General features: G+C 40.2%; 1 protein-coding gene across 14 annotated transcripts in view; it reads left to right on the top strand.

Moving 5' to 3' along the window:
* PPP1R12A (protein phosphatase 1 regulatory subunit 12A) overlaps window positions 1–27,960 on the top strand; it is a 207,838-nt gene that overhangs the window by 84,667 nt on the left and 95,211 nt on the right. For all 14 annotated transcript variants that reach the window (XR_010591071.1, XR_010591073.1, XR_010591076.1 and 11 more), the window contains exon 3: window positions 27,703–27,821. Coding sequence is in view for 9 of the 14 variants with exons in the window: in XM_005308497.5 (XP_005308554.2) it covers window positions 27,703–27,821 (119 nt within the window). In the remaining 5 variants the exon portion in view is untranslated. The remainder of the gene's footprint in view (window positions 1–27,702; window positions 27,822–27,960) is intronic.

Here is a 27,960-nt window from a genome sequence, read left to right as displayed (position 1 = left end):
AAAGAAGGCAGAAGATGCCTCCTACACCGACTATACTGATACTGAGAGAGGAATTGTTAGTACCAAAGGATCTGGCCTGTTCGAAGCCAGCACTACTAGTGCCACCAAAGGACAGAAGGCCTCTCCATTCTCCAGCATGAAGGGCTAGATATGCTGCCAATTAATGAGGCCATCTTGGAACCGGCCTGTCCAGCCAGTTGTGCTCCCAGTCCAAAGAGAAGAAGAAATACTTTGTGCCATCTAAGGGGACAGCATACTTATTCTTGCACCCTATTCTGAGGCAAGCTGTAACCCAAGGAATAAGCAACACCATCTGAGATCTGCACCCACTGATAAGGAGGCCACAAATTTAGACCTCTTTGTAAGGAAGAACTTCACTTCAGTGAGCTTGCAGTTCCGCATAGGAAACTACCAAGCATTGATGTTGAAAGAGGATTTTATTAATTGCAATGAGTTATGAGTACACCAACAACACTCGTTCAAGAAGATAGACTTAATTTCCAATCAATTATCAATGAAGATAAATTGCTAGCTATCTTGGCCCTCCAGGCCTCTGTGGATACAGTCTCTCACTTGATGGGAACTTCATGAATATGGCTGTGTGGCTCCAGATTTTCCAGAGAAATTCAATCCATCATGATCTGGCTTTTGCGGGCAAAAAAAGGAATCATTACATTCCCTCAAAGACTCGAGCAATCCTTTACTCACTGAGTATCAGTCGTACAGGAAATATCCCAAGTCTAAACCCTACAAGTGACAACCATTCTACAATCAGAGAGTGGGCATATGAACTGCCTAAGAAATGCTAGAGGATGAAGTAAAGTGTAAACAATGTCATCCCTTTATTCTACTTCCAGCCTCAGCCTCCCACCATAAAAACCTTTTGACAGGACTTTCGAGAGAGCTTTAGTTTAGTCCACCTGCCACACTTATATGTTCAGGATTCTTATACTCCATTTGCTGACTGCCTAGCTAATTTTTCCCAGGCTTAGTACCATATAACATCAGATAGATGGGTTCTGGAAACTATCACCACTGGTTATATCAGTGGTGGGCAGCCTGTGGCCTGCGGGCTTCATGCGGCCCATCAGAATAAACGGATTGCAGGCCACGAGACATTTTGCGGACATTGACCGTTCCCAGGCACGGCCCTCCGCAGCTCCCAGTAGCCATGATTCGCCTTTCCCCACCAATGGGAGCTGTGGGAGACGGCGGGCCACAGGGACATCTGCAAAATGTCTCGCAGCCCGCAATCAGCTTACCCTGATGGGCCATATGCTGTCTATCACTGGGTTATCTGATAGAGTTGCTCTCTCTTCCCCTTCGCTTCCCTCTTCAGGGACCCCTCTCATGAGTGGATGCTCAGACAAGAAGTAGAGTCCCTGTTCTGTGTGGGAGCTATAGAACTAGTACCTCTTCAGCATAGAAGAGTATTTTACCCAAGATATTTCCTCAGCCCCAAAAGGGAAGGAGGCTAGAGGCCCATACTAGATCTCAACTGAACATCTTCATCTGTGGTTCAGACGGTAGATGTTTAGCGAGGGCTTCAATAATCTCCTAATACGAGCATCTGGTTCATAGCTCTCAATTTGAGACTTATTTCTAAATAGACATCTCCCCTGCACGTATGATATTCCAGAGATTTACCGTGGGCCCAGGCCATTACCGATACAGAGTGCTCCCCTTCATTTCTCAACAACACCAAGAGTATTTACAAAGGTGTTAGTTGTAGTGGTAGCTCACCTATGTTGTCAGAGTTCTCCTACTTAGATGACTGCCCACAGAGAAATCCGATTAGGAAGTACAGAGCCTTATCATAGGGTTATTTGCCCACCTCCACGAACATGTGGCATGGGGTACTTGGACCCCCCCCCAAGAATCCCACTTGCACATAAACCTTCTGAAGTCTTTAGTTGGACCCTTCAAATCTGGGTCATGTCAGACAATGTGTCAGGCTTACTATATCAACAAACAAAGTGGGGGGAGCAAAGTCCACCCTTCTTTTCATAGAAGTGGTCAATCTACGGAAGTGTTGCATTCACCACTATGTCGTCCCCTTCCACTGCGGACTTTCTAGAAATGCAATACACACTGGCAGACAGCCTTAGCAGAAAGTTCTCCAAAGACCGCGAGTAGGAGCTATACAACTTGGTGCCACAGACAGCTGTTGGAAGTGGAGATTTCTATTGTGGGATCTCTTTGTTCTCCTGAGATGCAAGAAGTGGCTGACCACCTGCTCCAGAGCAGTTTAGGGCCACAACTCCAGAGCTGAGTCCTGAAGAAGAAGATTAAACAAGCTGGAGCATTGGTTCTCCTCATTGCTCCCCAGTAGCCCAAGCACTTCTGATTCCAGAGTATTTTTCAGAACTCCTCACATCCATGTATCCATATTCCCCTCTTCCCAGACCTACTAACTTAGGACACAGGCAAGATCAGACACCCCAGCCCAGCAGCCCTCTATCAAAAAGAGTGGTGTTGGATGGCTGACAGACCTAGAAAAGTAATGTTCAGAGGTGATACAATCTATCCTTAGCAAGAGTAGGAAAGATTCCATGAGAAAATGCTATATAGCAAAATGGAAAAGATTTCCATACCTGATGCCAGCATCATTAGATTCCCCTGAAAATGTATGACATCCCTACTATTGTGGGTTATCTCTAAAAATGACAGTGCTATCCATCAGCTCCTTATGAGCCCACTTGGCAGCTGTTAGCACTTTTCACCCTCCAGTGGACTGTCTTTGCTCATATTATAGTGAGATGTCTGAAAGGACTGATCCAAACCTTTCCTCCAGTGCTGAATCTACCCATATATGGGACCTCAGTCTTGTCCTATCAACACAGCTGAATACCCCATTCTAACCTGTAGCCTCCTGTTGATTAATACATTTCTTTATGAAGGTTGCATTTCTGATTGCAGTCACCTATGCTAGAAGAGTGCGTTGGATGTCCTTATGTCTGACCCTCTCTATATAGCCTTTCATAAGGATAAACTTTCCTGGAGATTATACCCTAAATTAACTTCTAAAGTCATCTCAGAATTCCATCTGAACCAGATTGGTGCGGTGCCTCCTGCTGGTCATCCTGGGAATTAGCTCTTTCCCAGCTCTGGAGTGCCCTCTGCTAGCTAATGTCTCACCTGCCGCTGGACCCCAGTGCCCTTTACCTCGGGGTTCTGCCTCAGCAGTACCTCACCACACTCTGGATCTCCCCTCCCAGAGGAACCCCCAACCCTCTCAACCCACCTTGCCTCTGGCTACTGCTAGTCATCATATAGCCCCCGCTCATTGGGGCAGACTGCAGTCTGTAAAGGCCATTCATCATTGGCAAAGGGTTCGGACCAGCTGCCTCTTCCTAAGCCTGGGCTGCAGCCTCTGCAACCCCAGTAGCTGTTTTGGCCTTTTCCCAAGGCCTGCAACCTGGGGAGTTGCCAGGCCAGAGCTCCCCAGCTCCTCTTGCCTTTCTTCAGCTCTGCTCCATTTCCTGTACCCTGAGCTCCCAGGCAGCCAGGTCCTTCTTCCTCCAAGGCTGGAGAGAGACTCTTCCAGCTCCTGGGTCACAGCCCTTTTATAGGGCCAGCTGAGGCCCGACTGGGGCGTGGCCCCAGCTGTGGCTGCTTCTCTTCCGCAAGTTAATCTGTAACAGATTAAAAACCGCTTTTATACATAAACTGTTATCTGTTGCTTAGGCTGTGATGCTCAGTAAAACATGTGTATTCTACCTTTTGCTTATTGGGAGCCCAAGGGGATGGGGATTGTTGTGTGGGGACAGTGTCTGAAGAAAAGTCCTTGCTCCGCCTTCTTGTGTGGACTCAGAGGGAAGGTGGTTTATGGTTTTATGCCCCAAAGTTCAGTTAATGCAGTCCCCCTGTAGTTTAACTGATCCACTTCCAAAAAACAAATCTTATGTTCATGACATATACACAGAAGTTAGATAAAAAGATATTCTTGCTGGAAAGTTGCAACCTAATTCTACTTTCGTTCTTAGAATTCAGAACGATTACATCAAAGAACCCCAAAACAGAGAGACAAAGCAGGCTTCTCCTTAAAACCAAGAGGTACAGCTCACCCCACCTTACTCTAGGCTTGCTTTCTACAACCTAACGGTTGCTCCCAGATCGCATGCCTCACTACAGAGCCCCCTGCCCTGCAAGCAGGACCAGAACCCCTGCTGCTGCCCCTCCCTCCCACACACACCGTTAAAGAAGTAGCTTGCCATTCCAACAGAGTCTTCAGGACACCACACCTTCAATGAATGCAGTGCATCATGCCAAAGTTAATGCCAACCTCCCACCCCATGCAATGTTTCAGGAAAATCTCACCCCCTTAAACGCACACAATTAATGCAGGAACTCTCTATTCTATACCCTCATTGGGGTGACTACTTCCCTTTTTAGAGGATGGCAGTGGTGGCTACTGCTGCTCAGTGACTCCCAGATGTTGCAGTTGAGAGACCTGGGAGGGAAAGAGAGAAGCTGCTCAGGAGCTGTTTTTGAACAGGGGGGGTGGGAGGGGGAGAAAGAGAAACAGTTGGGCAACACGTCTTTAAGAAGCGGGAAGGAGGGAACAAAAATAATTCAGCCACTCCCTTCTTCTCCTCACCTATGACTGTGCCAGCAACTTCCTACCTGAAAACTATTGTTGGTTCCTTCTGGTTTATTTCCTTCTGTCACTTAAATCTCTTTTGGGCTTTGCAGTGACAGAGAGGGGCATAAGGCCCCAGAGCTGCAGGAGGAGCATCTTCTTTTGCCTGCTTGCAATCCCCTGCCACAGAAAACACCACATGAGAATGCACTGAAGTATAAATAAGGTATTCATAGATTCCAAGGCCAGAAGAGACCATTGTGATAATCTAGTCTGACCTCCTGTATAACACAGGCCATTGAAATTCCCCAAAATAATTCTTAGCTCATGTTTTTTAGAAAAACATCAAATCTTGATTTAAAAATTCAGTGATGGAGACTCCAACATGATCCTTGGGAACATGTCACCCCATAACCTTCTCTTTATTAAGCTAAATAGATTGAGCTTATTAAGTCTGTCACTCTAAGACAAATTATGAAAGGATTAGAAAACATATGTGGCTCTTCTCTGAATCCTCTCGAGTTTATCAACATCTTTCTTGAATGTTAGGCACCAGAACTAGGCACAGTATTCTAACAGCGTTCTCAGATGGGGTAAATACAAGGATAAAATAACCTCTCCACTCCTACTTGAGATTCCTCTGTAGTATGCACCCCAGGATCACATTAGAACTTTGGCCACAGAGTCACACTAGAACTTATGTTCAGCTGATTATCTATTATGACCCCCAAACCTTTTTTCAGAGTAACTGCTTCCCAGGTTAGCGTCCCTTATCCTATAAATATGGGCTACACTCTTTGTTCCTCAATGATGTATACATTTACATTTAGCCATATTAAAACACGCATTGATTTGCACCTAGTTTACCAAGCGATCCAGATTGCTCTATATCAGTGACTTGTCCTCCTCATTAACACTCCCCCAATTTTTGTCTCATTTGCAAACTTAGTACACCTCTACCTCGATATAATGCTGTCCTCGGGAGCCAAAAAATCTTACCGTGTTATAGGTGAAACCGTGTTATATCGAACTTGCTTTGATCTGCCGGAGTGCGCAGCCTTGCCCTCCCCTTATATCGGGGTAGAGGTGTAGTCTTATGTTTTCTTCCAGGTCATTGAAAAAATGTTAAATAGTGTAGGGCCAAGAACGGATACCTGCGGGACCCAACTGGAAACGCACCTGCTCAGTGATAATACCCCATTTACAGTTACATTTTGAGACCTATCAGTTAACCAGTTTTAATCCATGTAATTTGCCGTGTTAATGCCAGGTTAAATTCTAATGAGGAAAATAGAAAGGAGCATAAACTCTGGCAAACAAAGTGTAAAAATATAATTAGGAAGGCCAAAAAAGAATTTGAAGAACAGCTAGCCAAAGACTCAAAAAGCAACAGCAAAATATATTTAAGTACATCAGAAGCAGGAAGCCTGCTAAACAACCACTGGATGATCGAGATGCTAAAGGAGAAGTCAAGGATGATAGGGCCATTGCGGAGAAGCTAAATGAATTCTTCGTGTCAGTCTTCACGGCTGAGGATTTCAGGGAGATTCCCAAACCTGAGCCATTCTTCTTAGGTGACAAATCTGAGGAACTGTCCCAGATTGAGGTGTCATTAGAGGAGGTTTTGGAACAAATTGATAAACTAAACAGTTATAAGTCACCAGGACCAGATGGTATTCACCCAAGAGTTTTGAAGGAACTCAAATGTGAAATTGCAGAACTACTAACTGTAGTCTGTAACCTTTTAACATTTAAATCCGCTTCTGTACCAAATGACGGGAGGATAGCTAATGTGATGCCAATTTTTAAAAAGGGCTCCAGAGGTGATCCAGGCAACTACAGACTGGTAAGCCTGACTTCAGTACCGGGCAAACTGGTTGAAACTATAGTAAAGAACAAAATGGTCAGACACATAGATTAACATAATTTGTTCGGGCAAAGTCAACATGGTTTTTGTAAAGGGAAATCACGGCTCACCAGTCTACTAGAATTCTTTCAGGGGGTCAACAAGCACGTGGTGATGGGGGATCCAATGGATATAATGTACTTAGATTTTCAGAAAGCTTTTGACAAGGTCCCTCATCAAAGGCTCTGATGCAAAGTAAGCTGTCATGGGATAAGAGGGAAGGTCCTCTCATGGATTGGTAACTGGTTAAAAGATAGGAAACAAAGGGTAGGAATAAATGGTCAGTTTTCAGAATGGAGAGAAGTAAATAGTGGTGTTCCCCAGGGGTCTGTACTGAGACCAGTCCTATTCAATGTATTCATAAATGATCTGGAAAAAGGGGTAAACAGTGAGGTGGCAAAATTTGCAGATGATACAAAACTACTCAAGATGGTTAAGTGCCAGGCAGACTGCGAAGAGCTACAAAAGGATCTCTCAAAGCTAGGTGACTGAGCAACAAAATGGCAGGTGAAATTCAATGTTGATAAACGCAAAGTAACGCAAATTGGAAAACATAATCCCTATACATATAAAATGATGGGGTCTAAATTAGCTGTTGCCACTCAAGAAAGAGTTTTCCAGTCATTGTGGATAGCTCTCTGAAAACATCCACTCATTGTGCAGCAGCAGTCAAAAAAGCAAACAGAATTTTGGGAATCCTTAAGAAAGGGATAGATAATAAGGCAGAAAATACCATATTTCCTCTATATAAATCCATGGTACGCCCACATCTTGAATACTGCGTGCAGATGTGGTCACCCCATCTCCAAAAAGATATATGGGAATTGGAAAAGGTTCAGAAAATGGCACAAAAATGGATTAGGGGTATGGAACGGCTTCCGTATGAGGAGAGATTAATAAATTGATTAAGGGGGGGATATGATTGAGGTCTATAAAATCATGAGTGGTGTGGAGAAAGTAAATAAGGAAGTGTTATTTATTCCTCCTCATAACACAAGAACTACGGGCCACCAAATGAAATTAATAGATTTAAAACAAACAAAAGGAAGCAGTTCTTCACACAGCGCATAGTCAACCTGTGGAACTCTTTGGCAGAGAATGTTGTGAAGGCCAAGACTATAACAAGGTTCAAAAAAGAACTAGATAAATTCATGGAGGATAGGCCCATCGTTGGCTTTTGGTAGGGATGGTGTCCCTAGCCTCTGTTTGCTAGAAGGCGGGAATGAGTGATGGGATGGATCACTTGATCACCTGTTCTGTTCATTCCCTCTGGGGCACCTGGCATTGGCTGCTGTCGGATGACAGGATACTGGGCTAGATGGATCTTTGGTGTCACCTAGTATGGCTGTTCTTATGTTCTTGCAGCTTTTGAAGCCTTTACATGTTTAGTTTGGCTCAGATGACAGGGCATTTCATTACATAGCTGTATGCTTTAAGATTGCTGCTTGCAGGTGGATGTATGGCTGCATCCTGAATTAATCTCAAATGTTCATAGTATTTGTGGGGGGGGGGGGGTTTAAATGAAAATTCTTCAGATTTGCTGGTAAATACTATTCCTTATGGCTAATGTACACACAAATCTTTGTTCAAATGTTTAGCTGCTTGAGTGTTGGTAGGTATTTCTGATATTTAATTACTAGTAAGTACTATACAGCTTTAATTAGCTTTTCAAACAAGCATCTGTCACATTCTAAGGCCACATCTGCACTGCAGACTTCGATGCAAGTTACATCAGCATAAAGCCACTGTAATTAGTAAATCTGTTGTGCACTTTGCGTACTTGGCACCTTGCTCTGGCGCGTCGCATACTCACCAGCAGTGCTTGTGTTGATGCACAGTGTGGTGTGCTGTGGGTAGATATCCTGGTATGCAGCCTGCCACCATCCACCGCACCGTCTTTTGGGAAGTTTTGACAATGCATAGTGGGGCAGAAACTAGTAACTGGGAGCAATAGGTCAACTTCCCAGCATGTAGCTGTCTCCAACTCATAATGTCATCTATATACTATAATTTTCACACCATTTTAAAAAAATCCCATGAACCCATGTGGCCCGTCTCTCTGTCAGTCATCTCTGACAGAACCCTGGAGCTGCACAACCCTTCACTGTTCTCTTAAGTATTGCAAGCACAGGATGTACAATCCTCGGTATTTGCGGAGCGATGAGAAGAACTGGATCAGCAGGAACATGATTTCTTGGAAGACAGATTTGCTGTGGGACATAGCAAGAACCAGTTCAAGGTTGTTGGTGGCATTCATGGAGCAGCTGCAGATGGAACACTGCTTCTGTGCCCAAGAAATGTGCACTGACTAGTGGAATTGCATCATAATGCAGCATAAAGGCACATTCCTAGGTCTGTGTGCTGAGCTCATTCCAGTGCAGGCACAACAAAATGAGAGCTGCATTGACAGTGGAGAAGTGAGTGTCATTCACACTGTTGAAACTTGCAATGTCAGATTGCTGCTGGTTAGTGGAAAACCCACTGCGGGGGCTGTTGTCATGCAGATGTGCAGGGCCATTAATCATCTTCTGCTATGCAGGACTGTGACTTTTGGCAATGTGCAGGTCCTAGTGGATGAATTTGCAGCAATGCAGTTCCCAAGCTGTATTGGAGAGAGATGGCCAAAATCCCATTTTGGCACCAGACCACCTTACCACAGAGTACGTCAACAGAAAGGGCTACTTTTCTATGGTTATGCAAGCATTGATGGATCACCAGAGATGCTTGACCAACATCAGTGTTGGATGGTCAGGGAAGGTGCATGACACTCGCATCTTTAAGAACACCAAACTTTTCAGAAAGGTACTGCAGATTACTGCTGGCGATGTTGCAATGCCAATAGTGATCCTGGGGAACCTAGCCTAATCCTTTCTCTCTTGGCTCATGAAGCCACACATTAGCCACCTCAATAGCACCAAGAAGGTGCTAACGGTTCAGCAGATGCAGAATGATGATTGAACATGCTTTTGGTAGATTGAAGGGACATAGGCGTTGTTTACTCACAGGATTGGATCTCAGAGAAAAAAAATCACAATAGTTATAGCTGTTGTGTCCTGCATAATGTCTGTAAAGCAAAGGAGGAGAAGTTGCCATCAGGGCAGAGGTGGCGTGTCTGTCTGCTTGCTGAGTTTGAACAGCCAGATACAAGGGCTATTGGAAGAGCTCAGCGCAAAGCTGTATGGTTCAGCGGGGCTTTGAAAGAGCATTTTAACAGTGAACCACAGTAAGCTGTGCTGTAACTGGCTGTGCTGTTTTGGAGCCTGCTAGGAGTTGTGTGGTGTTTGGTGTATATTTATTAATATAATGCTGTCAGTGCACCTACTAATTTTGCGATGCTTGCTGTACATTTATGAATATTCTGTTTGTCACTGATCCTGAGTTGTTACTGTACAGTGACAAGTAAGTAGATGCATTCAGAATTATTAGGCATTCTGCTGCATATGTTGTAAAAGATGAATTCTTTTCCAAATAATAGAATTTTATTCAGTAACAAAACCAGTGCGCTGAAAAATCTGTGCAATTTAAAAGCAAATACCTAAAAACGTAATGGAACAGAACTTAAGGGGAAAGAACATTCATGAGTATTTTACCTACATATACACTGCTGTGAAAACCACAGTTGCTGTATGAGAAGATGTGGTTGTCCTGAATATCACACAGGGTGGAATGGTAGGAGTGGGTATGTAGCCCCTGATAACATGTGGAATGTTGAGGGGGTTGGAAGGTGCTCTAGTGGAGTTCTTCATGCCACTTTAAAATGAGGCAGGTCCTTGATTGTTCAACTTTTAGATCCACAAGAGTCTGCAGAATCTGTGTTTGCTCCTGGAGAAGCCCTGTTATGTCCTGGTGTGTTTCCCTCCCCTTTTCCTGCTGGGACTTGTGGGCTTCTCTTCAGTGTTCACCCTCCAATCCCTGTGCCTGGTAAGCTGGGCACAAGCCAACAATATTTGTTTTAATATGGCTCAATGTAAATGAATACGTCTGTAGGAACCGAGAATGTAGGCTGTACTTACAGGATCCTGGGAAGCAATGAATCTGAAAAAGATTTGGAGCTCATGGTGGATAATCAACTGAACATGAGCTCCCAGTGCTACACTGAGGCCAAAAAGGCTAATGTGATCCTTGGATGCAGAAACAGTAGAATCTTGAGTAGGAGTAGAGAAGTTATTTTTATCCCTTTGTTTACCCCTTCTGCAGCCATTGCTGGAATACTGTGGCTAGTTGTGGTGTCCACGATTCAAGAATGATGTTGATAAATTGGATGTGGTTCAGAGAAGAGCCATGAGGATGATTAAAGGATTAGAAAACCTGCCTTACAATGGCAGATTGAAGGAGCTCTGTTTGTTTAGTTTAACAAGGAGATGGTTAAGGTATGACTTGATCAGTCTGTATCTACTGACAATACATTTGATAATTGTCTCTTCAGTCTTGCAGGCAAAGATATAACTTGAGTCAATGGCTGAAAGTTCAAGCTAGACAAATTCAGACTGAAATTAAAAATGTATGCCTTAACAGTAGGAAAAGTTTAATCATTGAAACAATTTATCCAGGGTAATGGTGGATAGTCCAACACTTACTGGTTTTAAATCAAGATTGGATATTTTTCTAAAAGATGCACTATATTTTGGGGAAATTCTATGGCCTATGTTATACAAGTCAGACAAGATCACAACGGTCCTTTCTGACCTGGAATCTGTGAATTATTTCCCCCTGTTTCACATGCTTTCCAGTTCTTTAAACTGGAGAGTGTGTTTTCCATCCTTTTAACTCAAATTCAAATTCACACTGAATTAAAAATCAGATATTAGAAATTTTAACCTCCATATGTTTTGAAAAGTTTCAGACCTGTGAAAATAGGAAACTATATTGCAGAGGGGAACGGGGGACATTTAGCAGAAATGGGTTCACAGAGATGGATGAAAAAATGTATTAGAGGTATGGAAAGAGGATAAAAAAACATGAAGGCCCTCTATTTTGCACTACTCCATTACCAAATTATTCTGACTTCACTGATATGTCAATATTTGGTATGTTTGGATGGCATATGTCAAATAAGGGGGTGCTGGAAGGTTGGCATCTCTCTGGTTGCAGTTAAGTCTGAGGTGCGTGTTCTGTGGTTTGTAGTTTTCATGATGGTAGTAAGGTGTGTGGGTGTGGTGGGGTTAAGGAAGGGAGAATATAATTATGTCGCTTAACTTTTTTTATTTCCTTAATTTTGTCCAGTTACATTTTGTGGTAACTTTAACGAAGCTTTTTGTGCATAACTATATGTAGCCTTTATTTTAAAGGTGCATAATGGATAAAACTTTAAATTTACCTTTTTCTAAAACAACAGTAACAAATCCAACAAAACCAATTATGTAGGTATCAACAAATTTTTGTCTGGTGCGTGTGATAATTTTAAACTGCTGAACACTTTAAAAGATCTACTGTATATACTCTTTCATTAGCCCGTTCGTTTATAAGCTGACCCCCCAAGATGGTTAGGTAACAATAGCAAAAACTGTATGACCCTTTCATAAGGTGACCCTATATTTCAGGGGTTGGCAAACTTTGGCTCCTGGCCCCTTAGGGTAAGCCACTAGCGGGCCTGGACATTTTGTTTACCTGGAGTGTTCACAGGCACGGAGCCCCTCAGCTCCCAGTGTCCGCGGTTTGCGTTCCTAGCCAATGGGAGCTGTGGGAAGTGGCGCGCTGAGGGGCTCCATGCCTGCAGATGATCCAGGTAAACAAAACGACAGTGTATTAGATATTCAATTCAATGATTCCATAGAGTTTAAAATCATCAAATTTTGGTGTAGACCTGTTTATAGGCTGACACCCCCCCCCCCCCATTCTTTGACGTGTCACTTTTTTATCAAAAATATTTGGCTTATGAACGAGTATATACGGTACTTGAAAAATCTAGGGACTTTTTTGCAACTAGCAAATTCTTCTTTCTTATGCATCTTAAATTGCAGTCTAGCGAATAGGAGAAATAGCACGAGATGGCATTTAATAGTAGCAATTTTAAAATGTTTATACTATGTGTGTTTTTCTGTGCTTTATATATAGTACTAAGACTGATGTAAAATAAACTTCATGAAATGGCAGTAACTTCTCTTGAACTGCAAAAATTAGTGTTTGCTAAAAATAGACTTTCTCATGGTCTGATCTGGTACCATGCATAATTGTCAATGTGTAATTGATTTGAATTAAACTACTTGTTTTCAAGCATTTAAAGGCTAGAACATTAATTTTAATAATACTTAAGCATTCTCCTGTACCCACCAAAGTAGAAGATATGTATGCCGCCCTGAAAGCCATTTCCAAAAAGAACAACACGATAAAACCATTAATTAGGTTAACATTCCATTTAAGTTACATTTGAAAGGGATTGATGCACAAGAAAAAGAAGGAAGAATGACTAGGTGGAGAAGGAAAAATAGTGTTGATTCTACAACATACTACCTAAAATTAACTTGTATTATAGCTACATGCAAAGGACCTATTAAGATTGGTCTCTCATTGTATGTGAAGTTTTTTTTAGTGCACACAGGTTACAGTGCTTGGTCTGAGGAACGTAGTCTAAGATGATATACAATAGGTGAAGCATGGAGGACAGGAATAATATCATATATTTGTAAATATAGGTCAAGCTTTTAAACTAAATGTCAGCTATTCCTTAAGCTTTCTTAAGTACTGTTGGGCAGTGATTGTGGGAGAAGTGGACAAATAGATAGCCAAGGCTGGCAATTTTGGTGGAGTGTGAAGGCAGGCATACTTAGACAAAATTTAAGAAGGAGAGTTAAAATTATAAAAGTACTTGAAGGGGACAAGTAAATTAAAATAGCAGGAGCCAGTGGAGGTAATCAGAGATATGGTCAGAGTTACTAGGGAGGAAGAGGATCTCAACAGCTATGCTTTTGTATGAATGGGAGGGTCTAGTGACCTACATACTGGGGAGACCAGAGAAGAGGAGGTTGCAGTGGATGAATTTTAACGATCTGGACAGAAAGTCAAGATTGCATCAGCCTAGATGTGTGGCGCAAAAAAGTAGTGTTGGTTTACCTTTTCGATTACATCATGTTACCGCCTGTTAGCAAGCCTAGTTATATGTTGATGCCATCTGTTGTGAAAAAGGTGAATTAATTGAAAGTTGAACATCTTGATTGGCTGGATCTTCTAGAACAAACATTGTATATCTGCTGATATATTTTTATTTGTATACCATCCCATCAATTGTACATGGCAGTTTAGAAAGCACATTAAACAAGTTAAGGAATGGTCTCTGCCCTACGAGCTTATAACCTAGACTGACTAGACAAAAACGTAGAAATTAACTTTGGGGGAAGGAGAGGAGGGTCCACAGTTATTAAACCTCCTCACTCAACACAGAGAAAAGATGCAAAGCCATCAAGCTTCTCCCTTAAAACAAAAGTATCACAACTATTAAAGGTGCCCAACAACAAATCTGTATGGTGCATCCTCAACAAAGCAAATAGCCCACATTAAATGCCCATGTAAATAATCCCCCCACTCCTTCCTTCTCAACAAAAAATCCCTTCATAACTTCCCCCCTTCTCTCTCTCTCTCTCAATTGTGTTTTCTATTTTTCCAAGTTAAAATAACTCAAGTAACTTATTTTTGGAATTAGGCATAAGCATCTATCTAAGGCTAAACCTCTTGGCAATCATAAAGTCTTACTCTTTTTTTGTTGCTGCTGTTACTGTTCTAATAAATTAGTGCTTTAAAATATTTGACCATTTTTGCTTTTGACCTATGTTTGACCAGTCAGTTAACCAGTTATTTTTGGATGGGTCTAGTGCTCAACCCTACATCTCTCTGTTAAGCTTCTTGCTTTCACCTGTCCAGTGGAGCAATAGCTCTCAACCTTTCAAAACTACTGTAGCCCTTTCACGAGTCTGATTTATCTTGTGTACCTCCAAGTTTCACCTCTCTTAAAAACTACTTGCTTACAAAATCAGACCTAAAAATACAAAAGTCACAGCATGCTATTATTGAAAAAGCGCTTACTTTCTCATTTTAACCTTATACATCTCTACCCCAATATAACACTGTCCTCGGGAGCCAGAAAATCTTGCCGTATTATAGGTGAAATCGCATTATATTGAACTTGCTTTGATCCGCTGGAGTGCGCAGCCACCCCCCCCCCCCCCAACCCCCGAGCACTGCTTTGCCGTATTATATCTGGTCACGTTATATCGGGGTAGAGGTGTAATTATAAAATAAATCAATTGGAATATAAATATTGTACTTACATTTCAGTGTATAGTATATAGAGTGGGATAAACAAGTAATTGTTTGTTTGTATGAAATTTTAGTTTGTATTGATTTTGCTAATGCTTTTTGTGTAGCCTGATGTAAAACTAGGCAAATATCTAGATGAGTTGATGTACTTGTTGGAAGACCTCTGTGTACTCCCAAGGGTATGCGTACTCCTGGTTGAGAACCAGTGCTGTGGAGGATCCTGTGATTCTTCCACCCTTTAGACCAGGTCTGAAGGCTACAGCACCCTGAGTATTAATTGTGATTACTCAGCAGGCCCATCTGAGTTTGGGTCCTGTGAGCCTTCCTTTAGGAGCTGTGATCAGTAGTGAATATAGTGATCCAAGCAGCCTTTCAAAGCTAAATATTGTTGAATCACATCAGTAGGAGCAAGAGAGAAGATTTTTTTAATACAATAAAAGGTCTGCACACACATCTTTCTTTACCTAAAATCTAGGTAGGCCTAGCTTACCCCAGACATGCCATCTGTGGGGACCGAGGTTCAGTCTGCTCCCCAGCAGCAGTCTTTGCCCCTCTCTGTCTTTTGTCTTTCAGGAATGCATCCCTTCATAAAACGTGCCAAGTCCTTTGTCGTCTGCTCTGCCCCTTTAGTCTGGTCAGACTGGTTTTAGCCTGCTCTCCATACTGTCCAGGGTAGACTTCAAAGTAATTGGTTTTCTGCATTGTCATTTAAGTATTGGTAATTGGGCTGTCTGAAGCTATAAACTGTTTTCCTGCTTAAGTACAATTAAACCCTGTTTGAATTAACCCTTTATAATCATATAGCAAACAGCACAGTAACAGCTAGATGGAACATATATATAAAATATTACAAGCAGCTCCCCTCACAGTCTGGATCCCAATTACAGGCCTGAGTTACAGGGGGAAAGGTGGTATTAGTAACAGAATTGGGAGTGTAAAGAATGATCAGAGAATGATCAGAAGTTCAGTTTTGTCAAGTTCAGATTAATGTTAGAGTGTTGAGATCTCAGAAGCTGAGATACGGGATTGAATGGAGAGAGAAGCTTCAAGGTTAATCAGAATTTAAGATGTTTTTTTGAAACACTGAAAGCAATGATCATCAGAGAAACAGTGTGTGTTTGTTTTTTAAAGAGGAAATTGACATGGTTGAACCCCTGTGAGATCCCCTCAGAGAATGGGGGATAGGACAACTCCTGACACAGACGTTGAAGGGGAGTGTCGGAAAGTAGAAAGAGAAGCAGAAGAGGGGAGATTTTAGAGCCAAGGAAGGATAGTATTTCAAGGAGGGGGTGACTGACTTCTCAACTGTTCAGAGTAGCAGCCGTGTTAGTCTGTATCTGCAAAAAGAACAGGAGTACATCCAGTGACATCTTCATGACTAAGTCCCAAGGTCAATACTCCATCCTCAATGATGACAAGAACAGTTGGGCTAAAACCCATTTTCCACTGCATGCATCCAATGAAGTGGGTTTTAGTCCACGAAAGCTTATGCTCACATAAATTTGTTAGTCTCTAAGGTGCCACAAGTACTCCTGTTCTTTCAACTGTTCTTGTCATCATTGGGGATGGAGTATTGACCTTGGGACTTAGTCATGAAGATGTCCCCGGATGCTTTGGCGACTCATGTTCAAAGTGGACAGTGTAACTAATTATCCCATTCCTAACCTCCCTCTTTTTTATTTTGTTGAGGGAAAGTTATAAAAAAGGCGATGAGGCAACCTGAAATGTCTAGACTCATTGACCATGGGAGACATATTTTAGGTTTAGGCATGGTAAAGAAAACACTACAGTAGTTTAATTGGTTGGTCTACTTTTGGTTAAAAATTATCAAATGATGCTGCAGATTCTTTATTATCTAGCATCTGTTTACTATTTTTGACCACCTTCACTTTTCATTCTTGAAGATCCTTGTAAAGCTAAAACTGAGTTGTATTTGAGAGGCTCCATTCTTTTTATGAGATGATTCAGAGGTTAGCATTCGTTGATAGTTCATCTGTCCTGAGGTCTTTATGGTACTGCAGGATACCATTATAACTACTTCTTATATGAACATGAATCTCCTAGGAAAGATTAGTTTGTTGAGGGTGCTGAATTCAGTCTCTCATCAGACTCTGCCTGTGCAGTTGATCAACTTTCCCTATGTGTAGGTGTGATTGAGACTTGGATGAGAACCAACTAGTGGAAGCACACAGATAAGATACTGTTGATAGATTAGGGGAAAGAGCACAAATTGGCAGAGATGGTAACTATTCCTTTGAGGGGATCTGGCATACTTTTGTTATTTTCAGTTCTAGTGCTGATCCTTGTGAAGTCTGAATGTGAAGCAAAACACTGTATTCCACAGTTTAGAGCACTTATATTGTAGCAACTGCAGAGTGTACTTGGTCCCTTCTCTGAAACGCTTTCAGTCTGTGTTTACAATTTTTAACTGAGTTTGTAACTAATGTAGATAGTGACATGGCTGGTTACAAACATGGTCATTGTCCAAACCCCACATGGTTAATATTCATTTGGAAGCATTGGATGTTGTGTGTGTCTCACTTTTCATCTCTCTCAAGCTGTCTTGTGGTTTTCTTCCTGTAATGGATTTGGCACACTTTTGCAGTGTACACTGGACCTTCTTACCATGTCCATGTAGTCTGTGTATCCAGTCTTCCTTCTTGTCAGCTCCCAGTTCAGTAGGACACTCCAAAGTATATTTACTATTGTGTTTAGCCTTCCAGTTCTTTGCTGAAGTGGTAAAGAAAGCTGCTCAGATTCCCCCCAAATCCATGTAAATACAGTTAATGTGCTGTGTATAGGCACCATAAGCTGACCCACGATAAATTCTATGTGATATGGTTGTGCTTGCTGTTTAGATAGGCCCTTAGAAAATATAGACTGAGTGGGAATGTGATGTTGGTAGGAGGATGACAAATCTGAGATTAAAAGGAATTGTTAGGCAGGCAATGTGATGGTTCCATATGTTGTTACTTAATAAATAATGGGTTGAGCGGAGTGCTAGGGTTTCTCTTGGAAGAAATGGGTTTCCAGGAGAACTTGAAGGGTGTATTAGATTGGTGAAATATGCCGAAGTAGAAGCTCCATAGTGTGAACTGCCCCATTCATCTAAATGATCATGAGTTTGGTATGTCCTGGGTAGTGTAAAAGTTTCATACTGTAATATGGAAACACTCTGCTAAATATAGAGACCTGTTGATTATATTACCACATAATGTTCCTCTAAACAAAAAGATATGTTTAATGTTGTAATGATTAATGTATTATTTCTGATGTTTGTGGCAATTATTTGTAAACCTGTTACAAGTTCCTATATCTATCTATATCTATATATATAAGTTTGATATTGACAATGTCAACACTGGGTTTTGGGTTTAGAATTTGGGATTTGGTGGATGCAGTGTGGTCTATCTGAAACTTTTGCTGCTCTCTAGTCAGAGTTGGAATTTGAATGTGAGACTTGTTTAGTTGTATGAGATTTATAAAAAAATGAAGTTTCATTTCTTAGTTTTCTAGCACTTTTGAAGAATGTCCTACCTCAAAAATAGTCCGGTCTAGAAACTCCACGTTTATTTTGTTCATCCATCCTCAGTGAGGACTAACACCTCCCTTTTTCTTGTAACTGTTGTTCATTTTGGGGAGAGAAGCAGGACACTGTTATATGCCAGGGATTTAAAAACATACAAGATACCAACCTAGACATGGTGAAAAGTACCTGTGCCACCATGCTGTGTTAGGGCCATAGCTAAGAACATGAGAATGGCCATACTGGGTCAGATCAGTGATCTGTCTAGCCCAGTATCTTGTCTTCCGATAGTGTTCAGTGCCAGATGCTTCAGAGAGGAGGAACAGAACGGGTCAAGTGTTGTGATCCGTCCTGTTGTCCAGTCCCAGCTTCTAGCAGCTGGAAGAGCACAGGGTTTTGTCCCTCACCAACTTGGCTAATAGCCATTGATAGAGCTATCCTCCATGAACTTACCTAACGCTTTTTTGAACCCAGTTATGCTTTTGGTCTTAACGTCCCCTGGCAATGAATTCCACAGGTTGACAGTGCGTCCTTATGTTTGTTTTAAACCTGCTGCCTTTTAACTTCATTGGGTGACCTCTGGCTCTTGTGCTATGTGAAAGGGTAAATGACACATCTTATTCACACTCTCCATACCATTCATGATTTGACAGACCTCTGTCATGTCCCCTTTAATTGTCTCTTTGCTAAGATGAACAGTCTCAATCTTTTTAATCTCTCCTCATTTGGAAGCTGTTCCACATCCCTAATCCATGCAGTGTAAAGGAATAAAACAATTGTGCACGGTTTGTGTACTGTAATTATTTATAATAAAATCAAATATACAGTGTAAAAATCACTTTCTTTCCCTTCCTATTTCTGTTCTGTTTGGATTCTTACACCATACCCATCGTGGTGTTATCTAGCTTTATTTCCTTTTTTCTTTCCTGTAAATGGATCATGGTACTGTATATCTTTTCCTGCAATTTTTTTTTCTGTTTTTTTTCTCTCTAATCCTGTTCTCTAACTGCTGTAAGAGGTGTAGGTTTCTGCTATTCTACCTCCCCCCACAGAAGGGAGGGAAGCCTGAAGCAAAGGAGTTTTAGCTACAACTCCTGTAATAAGCAGATTCTGCTACAGAACTTAAGCAGAGCAGGTAGCGCTCCCTCACAGTTGTCTTCATGTTGCCCAGCAGCAGCTCAGGACCTGTCAATTTTACTTTTCCTAGGCTAATGGAATTTTGCCATTCTGCATTAGATCTATTAATCACTTTCCTGATCCACATAGGTGAGGCTGGTGGAAGCTGTCTAAGGCCTTGGCTACACTTACCCGCTAGTTCGGCGGCTGGCAATCGAACTTCTAGGTTCGACTTATCGCATCTAGTCTGGACGCGATAAGTCGAACCCGGAAGTGCTCGCCGTCGACTGCGGTACTCCAGCTCGGCGAGAGGAGTACCGCGGAGTCGACGGGGGAGCCTGCCTGCCGAGTGTGGACCAAGGTAAGTTCGAACTAAGGTACTTCGAACTTCAGGTACGTTATTCACGTAGCTGAAGTTGCGTACCTTAGTTCGAATTAGGGGGGTAGTGTAGACCTGGCCTTACTCTCTGAAACAGTGTATTTATACTGCAGACAAGCTATACTAGAAGTAAGGTTTCATAGAAATTTTCCTCTGTATGAAAGTTTTCTTTAAAAGACTAGGTATTCTTGAGCAACTTACTGCAAAATCCTCATTCATTTTCCTGTATGGTGAAATACAATTAAAGGGAATAATAATTAAAAAACAAAACAAAACAAAAAACAACAAAAAAATCCCTCCCACATGAATACAGATGTTTTTTAAAGAATTGATTTTATTTCTATAAACCTAAAGAATATATTGTGACATTGACAGATATATATTTAGAATGAAATAGATTTGTGATGTGTAGTGACATCATTGTTGTGAAATATACCTGTTGTTTCATTATTGGCATGAATTAAAAATTAAGTTTCAAATTTATTGATTTGATATTATAGGTAAAAGTAATTGGATTGCTATTTTAAAACTGACTTTTTCAGAGGCGCCTTCTTAAAAGAAGCCTAAAAATCTGTGTTTCACTGGGTGTATGTTTATCATTTAATTTTATAGCACTGAAAGCCAAGAAATAATCTTAGAATAAAAGTTATTTAGAAAAAATTGCTTAGAGTACTTTGAGATTAGATTAATATGGTACAACTTTTTTGGCTTCGTATTTTTTTGGGTAGGTGAGGTTGTTTTCGGTTCTTTGCTGCCCAAGGGACTAAATTCTTTGCCTTAAACCCTGCGAAAGTCCATTAACTTCATTGGGGTTATACAAAGTAAAAAGGTACACCCCAGGATAGAATTTGGCACTGTATTGTCTGTTGATATAAAATATTCACTTTTTTAAAAATGTGAGTTTAATTTTTAAAAATATTGTGGATAAGTATGAAAATGCTAGGTCTTTTATTTAATGCTTTAGTGCTTTGAGATTTGTGGATGAAAAGTATTATATAAAAGTACAAATATTAACTTTAATTAAAAAAGTGTATACCATGTTTCTTGATACTTTTCACTTAGTTACAGATTTGCCTGCCTTCCTGAATTCCTAATAGTTTTTCCCTTTAATTTAAAACTAAGGTTTTTTTGGACTCAATCCTTTTTCCAGTTTAATCAATGGCAGAATTCCCATTGAATGTTAGTTTTATGTTCATTAAAATCCTGTTGTGGTGACTCCTATCTTTTTCTAAAAGTGTGAACTCCAGGAAAAGTGAACAGTAAAAGGGTCATTTGATAAGCTATTATAATGTTTTAGAATACTCTGACCTCTTAATATATTAAGCACTCTCTCAAACTCAGTTTTTTAAATGTAATAAAAAGAAACTTAATTGTGTAGACAGATATTTTAGCAGAATTCCCCTTGGTGTCCTGTGTTAATAAATGAATGGATTTGCAAAGTATACTTTAAAGGTGAACTGTAGAGGTTTTATTTAAACAAAACCATAGAACTTGTATGATTCTAAAAGCTGTTTAAAAACATAGTTAGTGGCATATAGACACAGATTTGAAACCATCATTTACTCTTAAATCCTGAAAACTAAGCAGCACACTATACTTCTTGGTTCCTCTGCCAGTAACTGACGTCACAGCTGTCATGAAGATAGATTTTTCCAGTCTTAACTTATTATAGACTCCCAGTAATTTTTTCCACAAAATTGATTTTGAGCTCAGATTTCTTGTGTGTAGTCTCTACCACAAAGAGAAATATGTAAGGAAGTGTTAAAATGGTGCATCTCTTCTTGAGTATGCTTAGAAAAGTATGTTACCCTTATTTAAAAAGACTTATTGCACTGGAATAATATAGTTTTCAATATTAAGCTTGTTACATAGGCTTGATAACTTCTTAAAGAAACTTGGTTCAAAAATAACATCGCCTATAACTGGCTGAAAATGACACATTGGCCCCACACATTGGTTACTTTAAATAACCAAACAAAAATGCATATCCTAAATTTGCATCCTGAGGGATGCTCATGGGTTTGTATAACAAGACACCTTCCAGGAGGCATCCTCCACTTGGACTTCACTATAGTTACAGAACGCTGACTTTTGGTAGTCCTCTTATTTTTTACTTGTTAAATCTTGGTCCAGACTTCTAGGAGAGGTCTTTTCTGAATTTAAGAACAATTTGTCTGGCCACTTCTCCCACTTGGTGACACTTTCTTTCAGTCTCCATACTAATAAATATCAGATCCAGCAGTATCAACCATCCAGTTATCTCCCTACTGACCTTGCAAACCTGGTTCCAGAAACTAAGTATTCTAGCAGAACCACAATGAAGATATGTGCCCATCTTTCTACTACCATCCTTTTAAGTAATAGTGATTAAATCTTAAATCATGATGTCTAGAAGTCCTGTACAACAAAGTAATTCTTTATGCCTAAAGTAGATTAGAGCTTGAGCATTGTGCCAGATTCTGAAGCAGTCTCTCTCTAAACCCTTTAATTCCCTATTTCAGTTATCTGTGTTTCAAAGGAAGCCCCCTCCCTCTCTGGTCACAAACCATGTCCCAGTATACTGTAGAGATTAGCTTAATATTAATAGAATTTTGCAATAGTTTTCGCTGCATCACATGAAGATCTTGAGGCAGAGCTTTTAAGCCAAGCCCTGAGAGAAAATATTGGCCTTCAGACCTGTTGAAACTGAGACTTCGAGTAGACAAAATGTGGCATTTATCTTATACGAGATTTGATCTTTGACTCTGAATTATTGAAATTCCATGTTTTTATTAGGAAAGGTTTTTTAATGCATTTCCCATAAATGGGTGAAAGTGTGTCAGGGGTTTCTAAATAGTAATGTAAGGGGAGAGTTGCTTTCTTATTTTTCAAGATAGGACCTGCAAACTTTAGTCTAAATTCTGCATGTAAGAGCTGTTGAAGGATATATATCGAGTAGGGTTCCTAAAATATACGGGCCACAAACAAAGTTTTACCTCCCCAGAAGAATGGGATTTCAAGGCAAACTTCTTTCTCCAATATCGGCCAAGCCATGTAGTATAGTCCAGTGGCCTAGTTTGCTTTATTATTGTCACTGCTATTGTAGCTCAGTGGGCTAGCTTGCCTTCATTATCTTTACTGCTTTGCATTCAGCAGTAATGCAAGAAACCTACAGGCCTTTATCCAGCAAGACATTAGCTTCAGCAAGTTAGCATACATATGTCTTGGACCTTTCAGCTAAATAAATGGAGCTAAAGCATAAGGTCCAGGTATGGCTGTGACCTTTAACATAGAGGATGCATTAAAGCAGGTTGGCACAGGGGCTTTCCTAAGTTCATCCCCTTTTAAACTTAACAGGTCCACCACAACTTAGAACTTGGAAATAACTGAAATAACCAGTTAGGGCAGAAATAACAAATGTGATATCTAACCACAAAAGGGCCATAGTAACGAATTGAGAAATATAATAAATTGAGCTCATTGATATACTAACCTATAGGAAAAAGACACTCCATTAGTGAGGTGAAGAAATACAAATAAGGAGAAGGGAAAAATCCCCTCCTGAATATGCATTAAACATAATGGTGTCAGTGTAACATATTCTAAAAGAGGCAGTAGGAGAGAGAGATGTAGCCCTTGGGAGCTACCAGAATGATGGCCACTGGTGATGATGGGGAAGCTGATAGTGATGAGGAAGATGATGGCTAACATTTCAAGTTGTTCTACAAGGGATGGTGTGAGTATATGGGTGTGTAGATGTACATTCTGTAGTATATCTATTTTACTAAGTTGGGGTGTTTGTGACTGTGCTAAATGTATTAATGAACTATATTTGTAAATACAAGATTTCCTATATTGCAAGTGTTGCAACTGTGCACATCAGGGTTCCCAACTATATAATAATTTAAATAATACTGGGCCTGATCTTTGGGCAAGAACCTGTCAACCCTCAAAGTGATAACTGGGGATTCTTAAGTAATCAGTATAACTAATACATAATCTAAGGTCAGGTTACAGTAATGTTTAGAAACATCTGGACAAGAGAGGGTCTGATTTTTTTTTGAGAGGGCGGAGGGCATGCCTTTCCCTGTATCCATAGTATTGCACCTTCAATTCTTTGCACTCACAATTTTGAGTCCACATAGTTGTGCATTTAAGAATGATTTTCAAACCTGAAGTCTCCAAACTTGAAACCTCTTGGTCCAAAGATAGCCTTGGCAGTGACCAGACTGCTGTTTCTGTCTTTTTTTTTTTTTTAACTTTTTTTAAACATATATCTCTAGAGAAATCTCTAATGGAATGTGCAGATCTCCCAGAATGTAACCTTTATATCTGTAGAGGGTACTCTGCTTAATAACACTTAAAAATGAAATACAGTGCAGTGCATAGCCAGTTTGTCCAATCCCATGATAAGTTTGGAGATTAAAAAAATTAACTTGTTTTGAGTGCTTTGTCCAAAAGCTTTGAAGGAGTTTAAAAATCTGAAAAGACTTGCTTGTAATAGTTTGAGTCCACTGTATATTGAATGTTTACTTTTCCACTGCCTCAGAGCTTGCCTTGCTGAAAAGAAACTGCTTGGATGTGGTATCAAAGGTTCCTGTTATTTTATTGGCACTGTACAGTGGTGGTTTCCTTTCCCCAAATACTTTCACAATGTTGGATTAACTAGATTTAAAAAGAATAAAAGTTAAAATTTGTATACCTACTTATGGTTAAATCTCTCTTCCTTTCCAGTAACTTTTGAACTTTTGGAAGTAACATAACAAAGTCACTTGGCATGTGCCATCTTTGACTTTTTTATAAACTGCCAGACCCTACCCAGATGATTCCAGATGTCATTTCTATCCCTTAAGAAAGATATATTGAAGTAACAAATGTTATCTGTTTTTGCAGTGTCAAAAATTAAAATTTATCTAATCCTCACAGCATTTTTTTAAGCTTGGAAAATAAGTTGGAAGTGAGAACTTTTACATACATATAGTGGTATAGATTTGTGGAGTACTTTCTAGAGCTTCTACTCCAGTAACTTTCACAAATGGAATGTACTTTTCAGTAAATACCATTGCACTTGTGACAAATAATTTGCATAGAAATGCAAACTTTAAATTGTGCCATTATACTTAAAGCAAAGTCTCACTATTCTACACGTCATAATTTATAGAACAATAGTGATTTCCACACTTCTCAGCAAAGATGTTAGAGCAAAAATGCTTATAGGTGTTCTCATAGTAATATTTTATTTTTACAAAATGTATTTCTGTATACAGTATGTACTGAAACAAGGTAGATGAGGTAATCTTATTGGGCCAAGGGACAAGCTTTCTAGCTTCACGGAGCTCTTTTTCAGGTCTGGAGAAGGTAACCAGAGTGTCTAAGCTAAATTTAAAGAGGGACAGATTAAGTATAAGGGTCTTTCACAAGCTGTAGGAGACCACTTAAAATGAAGTGGGCAATTAAGTGTTAGCAGGCAGTAAGGTGTTAGAACTTTTTGAAATAAGCCATAATACCAGTGTGTCTAAGTCCATGTTTCAGTGTCCAGCAGAGTTATGAATTTAAGTTCCTGGGCTCATCTTTTTAAGTTTTGTGCTGGCACTCTTGAGGATGAGGACTGAAAGATGAGATATGGAGTGATCACTTTGTGAAAATATCTGTGGACATGGCACCACTGCTACAATGATCACTTCCTCTCACCACCCCTCCCCCGTCCCTCCAAACTACACACACAGCTTTCAAGATCCATGGGTCTTACTGCCTATCAACAACATGTGGTGTGCATCAGATGCCCGAGCAACACTTATGTGGGTGAAATCAATCACTATGCTTTTGAATGAATTCTCACATAAAATTGTTTTAAAAAACAAAACAAAACACCATATCACCCGTGGGTGAACATTTTTCATAAAGCAATCATTCCACACTGGATCTCGCAATCCTTGTCCTCCAAAGACACTTGCACAATACCTTCAAAAGCCAACTTAAATTAATGACCGGTTTCAGAGTAGCAGCCGTGTTAGTCTGTATCCGCAAAAAGAACAGCAGTACTTGTGGCACCTTAGAGACTAACAAATTTATTTGAGCATAAGCTTTCGTGGGCTACAGCCCACTTCATCAGATGCTTAGAATGAAACACACAGAAGATACTTATACATACAGAGAACATGAAAAGGTGGAAGTAGCCATACCAACTGTAAGAGGTCAATCAATTGAGATGAGCTATCATCAGCAGGAGGAAAAAAACCTTTGAAGTGATAATCGAGATGACCTATAGAAGGCGAGGATACTTAACATGGGGAAATAGATTCAATTAGTATAATGAATCATTCCCAGTCTCTGTTTAGACCCAAGTTAATTGTATCTAATTTGCATATTAATTCAGCAGTCTCTCTTTAGAGTCTGTTTTTGAAGTTTTTTTTGTTGATGCAAAATTGCCACCTTCAAGTCTGTCACTGAGTGGTTAAATTGTAAGCTCTTTGAGGCAAGAACCGTCTTTGTGTTCTAGTGCAATGGGGTGCTGATTTGGACCCCTGAATAAGACTGTAACAAAGTAAATCCATAAAAGAGGTAGTAACCTCATGGTCAGAAATTTGTAAGACTGCAATCTAGAGTGGTGCTGATGCTTCAGTCACTATCAATTGGGTACTTTGACATCAGTAGAATATACGTTTGGCTGCTAGGTTCCAAAGACTTCATAGACTTCTAGTTTAATAGAGATAAGGGAGTTAATCAAGTTCTAACTGTTAAAATTTCTTTCTTATGGCTCCTTGTTGGAACCTATTTATCTGATATTCCAGAACCAGAAATAAATTCCTCCTGATCTGGATTGTCGACTCCAGGTCTCAGTGCCTACCCTAGTTTTAAAATAAAACATTTTACATATTGAAACATATTAGACACCAAACAGCTGGAATGCTCAACCTACCTAGACAATGGTGTGTGGGCTTGCACGCGCATATATATCTAATGATGATGTAAAGGGCCCTGCTAGCAAGAACTGGATCAGCCCTCTGGTGAAATGCGCAATAACTTCTTCCACTTGTGCTGCTGCACAGGAAGGTGCTCGGATTTTTGCCAGTATGTGAATCTGTACTTTGCTTGCGGTGCCATCTCTAATATGCAACTTTGGCTAGTATGTCTCTAAATTTGAAGCCTCACTCCCTCTAGATGTTGTAATGGAAACAGAATATTTTTACTGCTGCCAGAGCTGTGTGGTTGCTGCTTCAGTATGCTATTCCTGTGGCATCCTCTTGGTAGCTGAAGGGTGAAGGGACTAGAAAAGAGGTCTTCAGTAGTTGTTTTCCCTCCCTTCTTCTGTTATTCATAGCTTTTCCTCATCAGCATTTGCACTGTGAAATTGAGGTGATTAAGTTTCATCGCTACTTAAAGAATTATGAATAGTGAGAGTGAAACTAAGCAGTCTGGTTAACTTTTCTACTTCTTGGCTAAGTTAGGAGCAGAATTGAAGGCACTGGAGTTATTATTCTTCCCAAATCTGCAAAGAATAATGTATCAACCTTCCAAATGTTACCTTTGCAATCATAAGTACTAGGAATGTCAACTTTCTTAATTTGAAAACTTAAATCCTGCAATTATTGATGTCTCAGGCCCCTATGTCCTTCAGGGAAACCTTTCATTTACCATTAGACTGTCTCTTTTTGTGCCTCCAAGCCCTGAAGAGATCTATGACTGTGAATTTTTTCAGAGGCTAACTACAGAGATTGGCACCATATATTAATAAGATACATCTTATCTGAAATGCTGCCCTAAATAGCTAACACTTGTAGGTAAACTGTGGTCTTATTCTTACAGTATATGTATGTGTGTGTAATATAAAATATTTAGTTGCAGTGTGTGGTCCCAGGTTCTAACAGCTTTTGTTACTCTTTCACTGTACCCAACTTTATTAACCTGATGCTCACCTTATGTTTTATTTAGCTTCCAACTCTTTTTCCCCCCTTCTTTTACAGGTATTTAATTAGTCAAGGAGCACATGTAGGAGCTGTGAATAGTGAAGGAGACACTCCATTAGATATTGCTGAGGAAGAGGCAATGGAAGAGCTGCTTCAAAATGAAGTAAATAGACAAGGTAATGTTGAATGTGGAAATCTAGTATTATCTTTTGAACCCAAGTATACGTTATAGGAATGTATTTTAAAAAAATGTTTGAAAGTCATCTTTAGTAATTTTTATATTTAAAAGAATTACAGCGAACCATATATACTACT

This window comes from Chrysemys picta, chromosome 1, assembly GCF_011386835.1.
Source record: "Chrysemys picta bellii isolate R12L10 chromosome 1, ASM1138683v2, whole genome shotgun sequence".
NCBI classification, from domain to species: Eukaryota; Metazoa; Chordata; order Testudines; family Emydidae; genus Chrysemys; species Chrysemys picta.
This window is presented reverse-complemented; position numbering and strand designations above follow the sequence as displayed.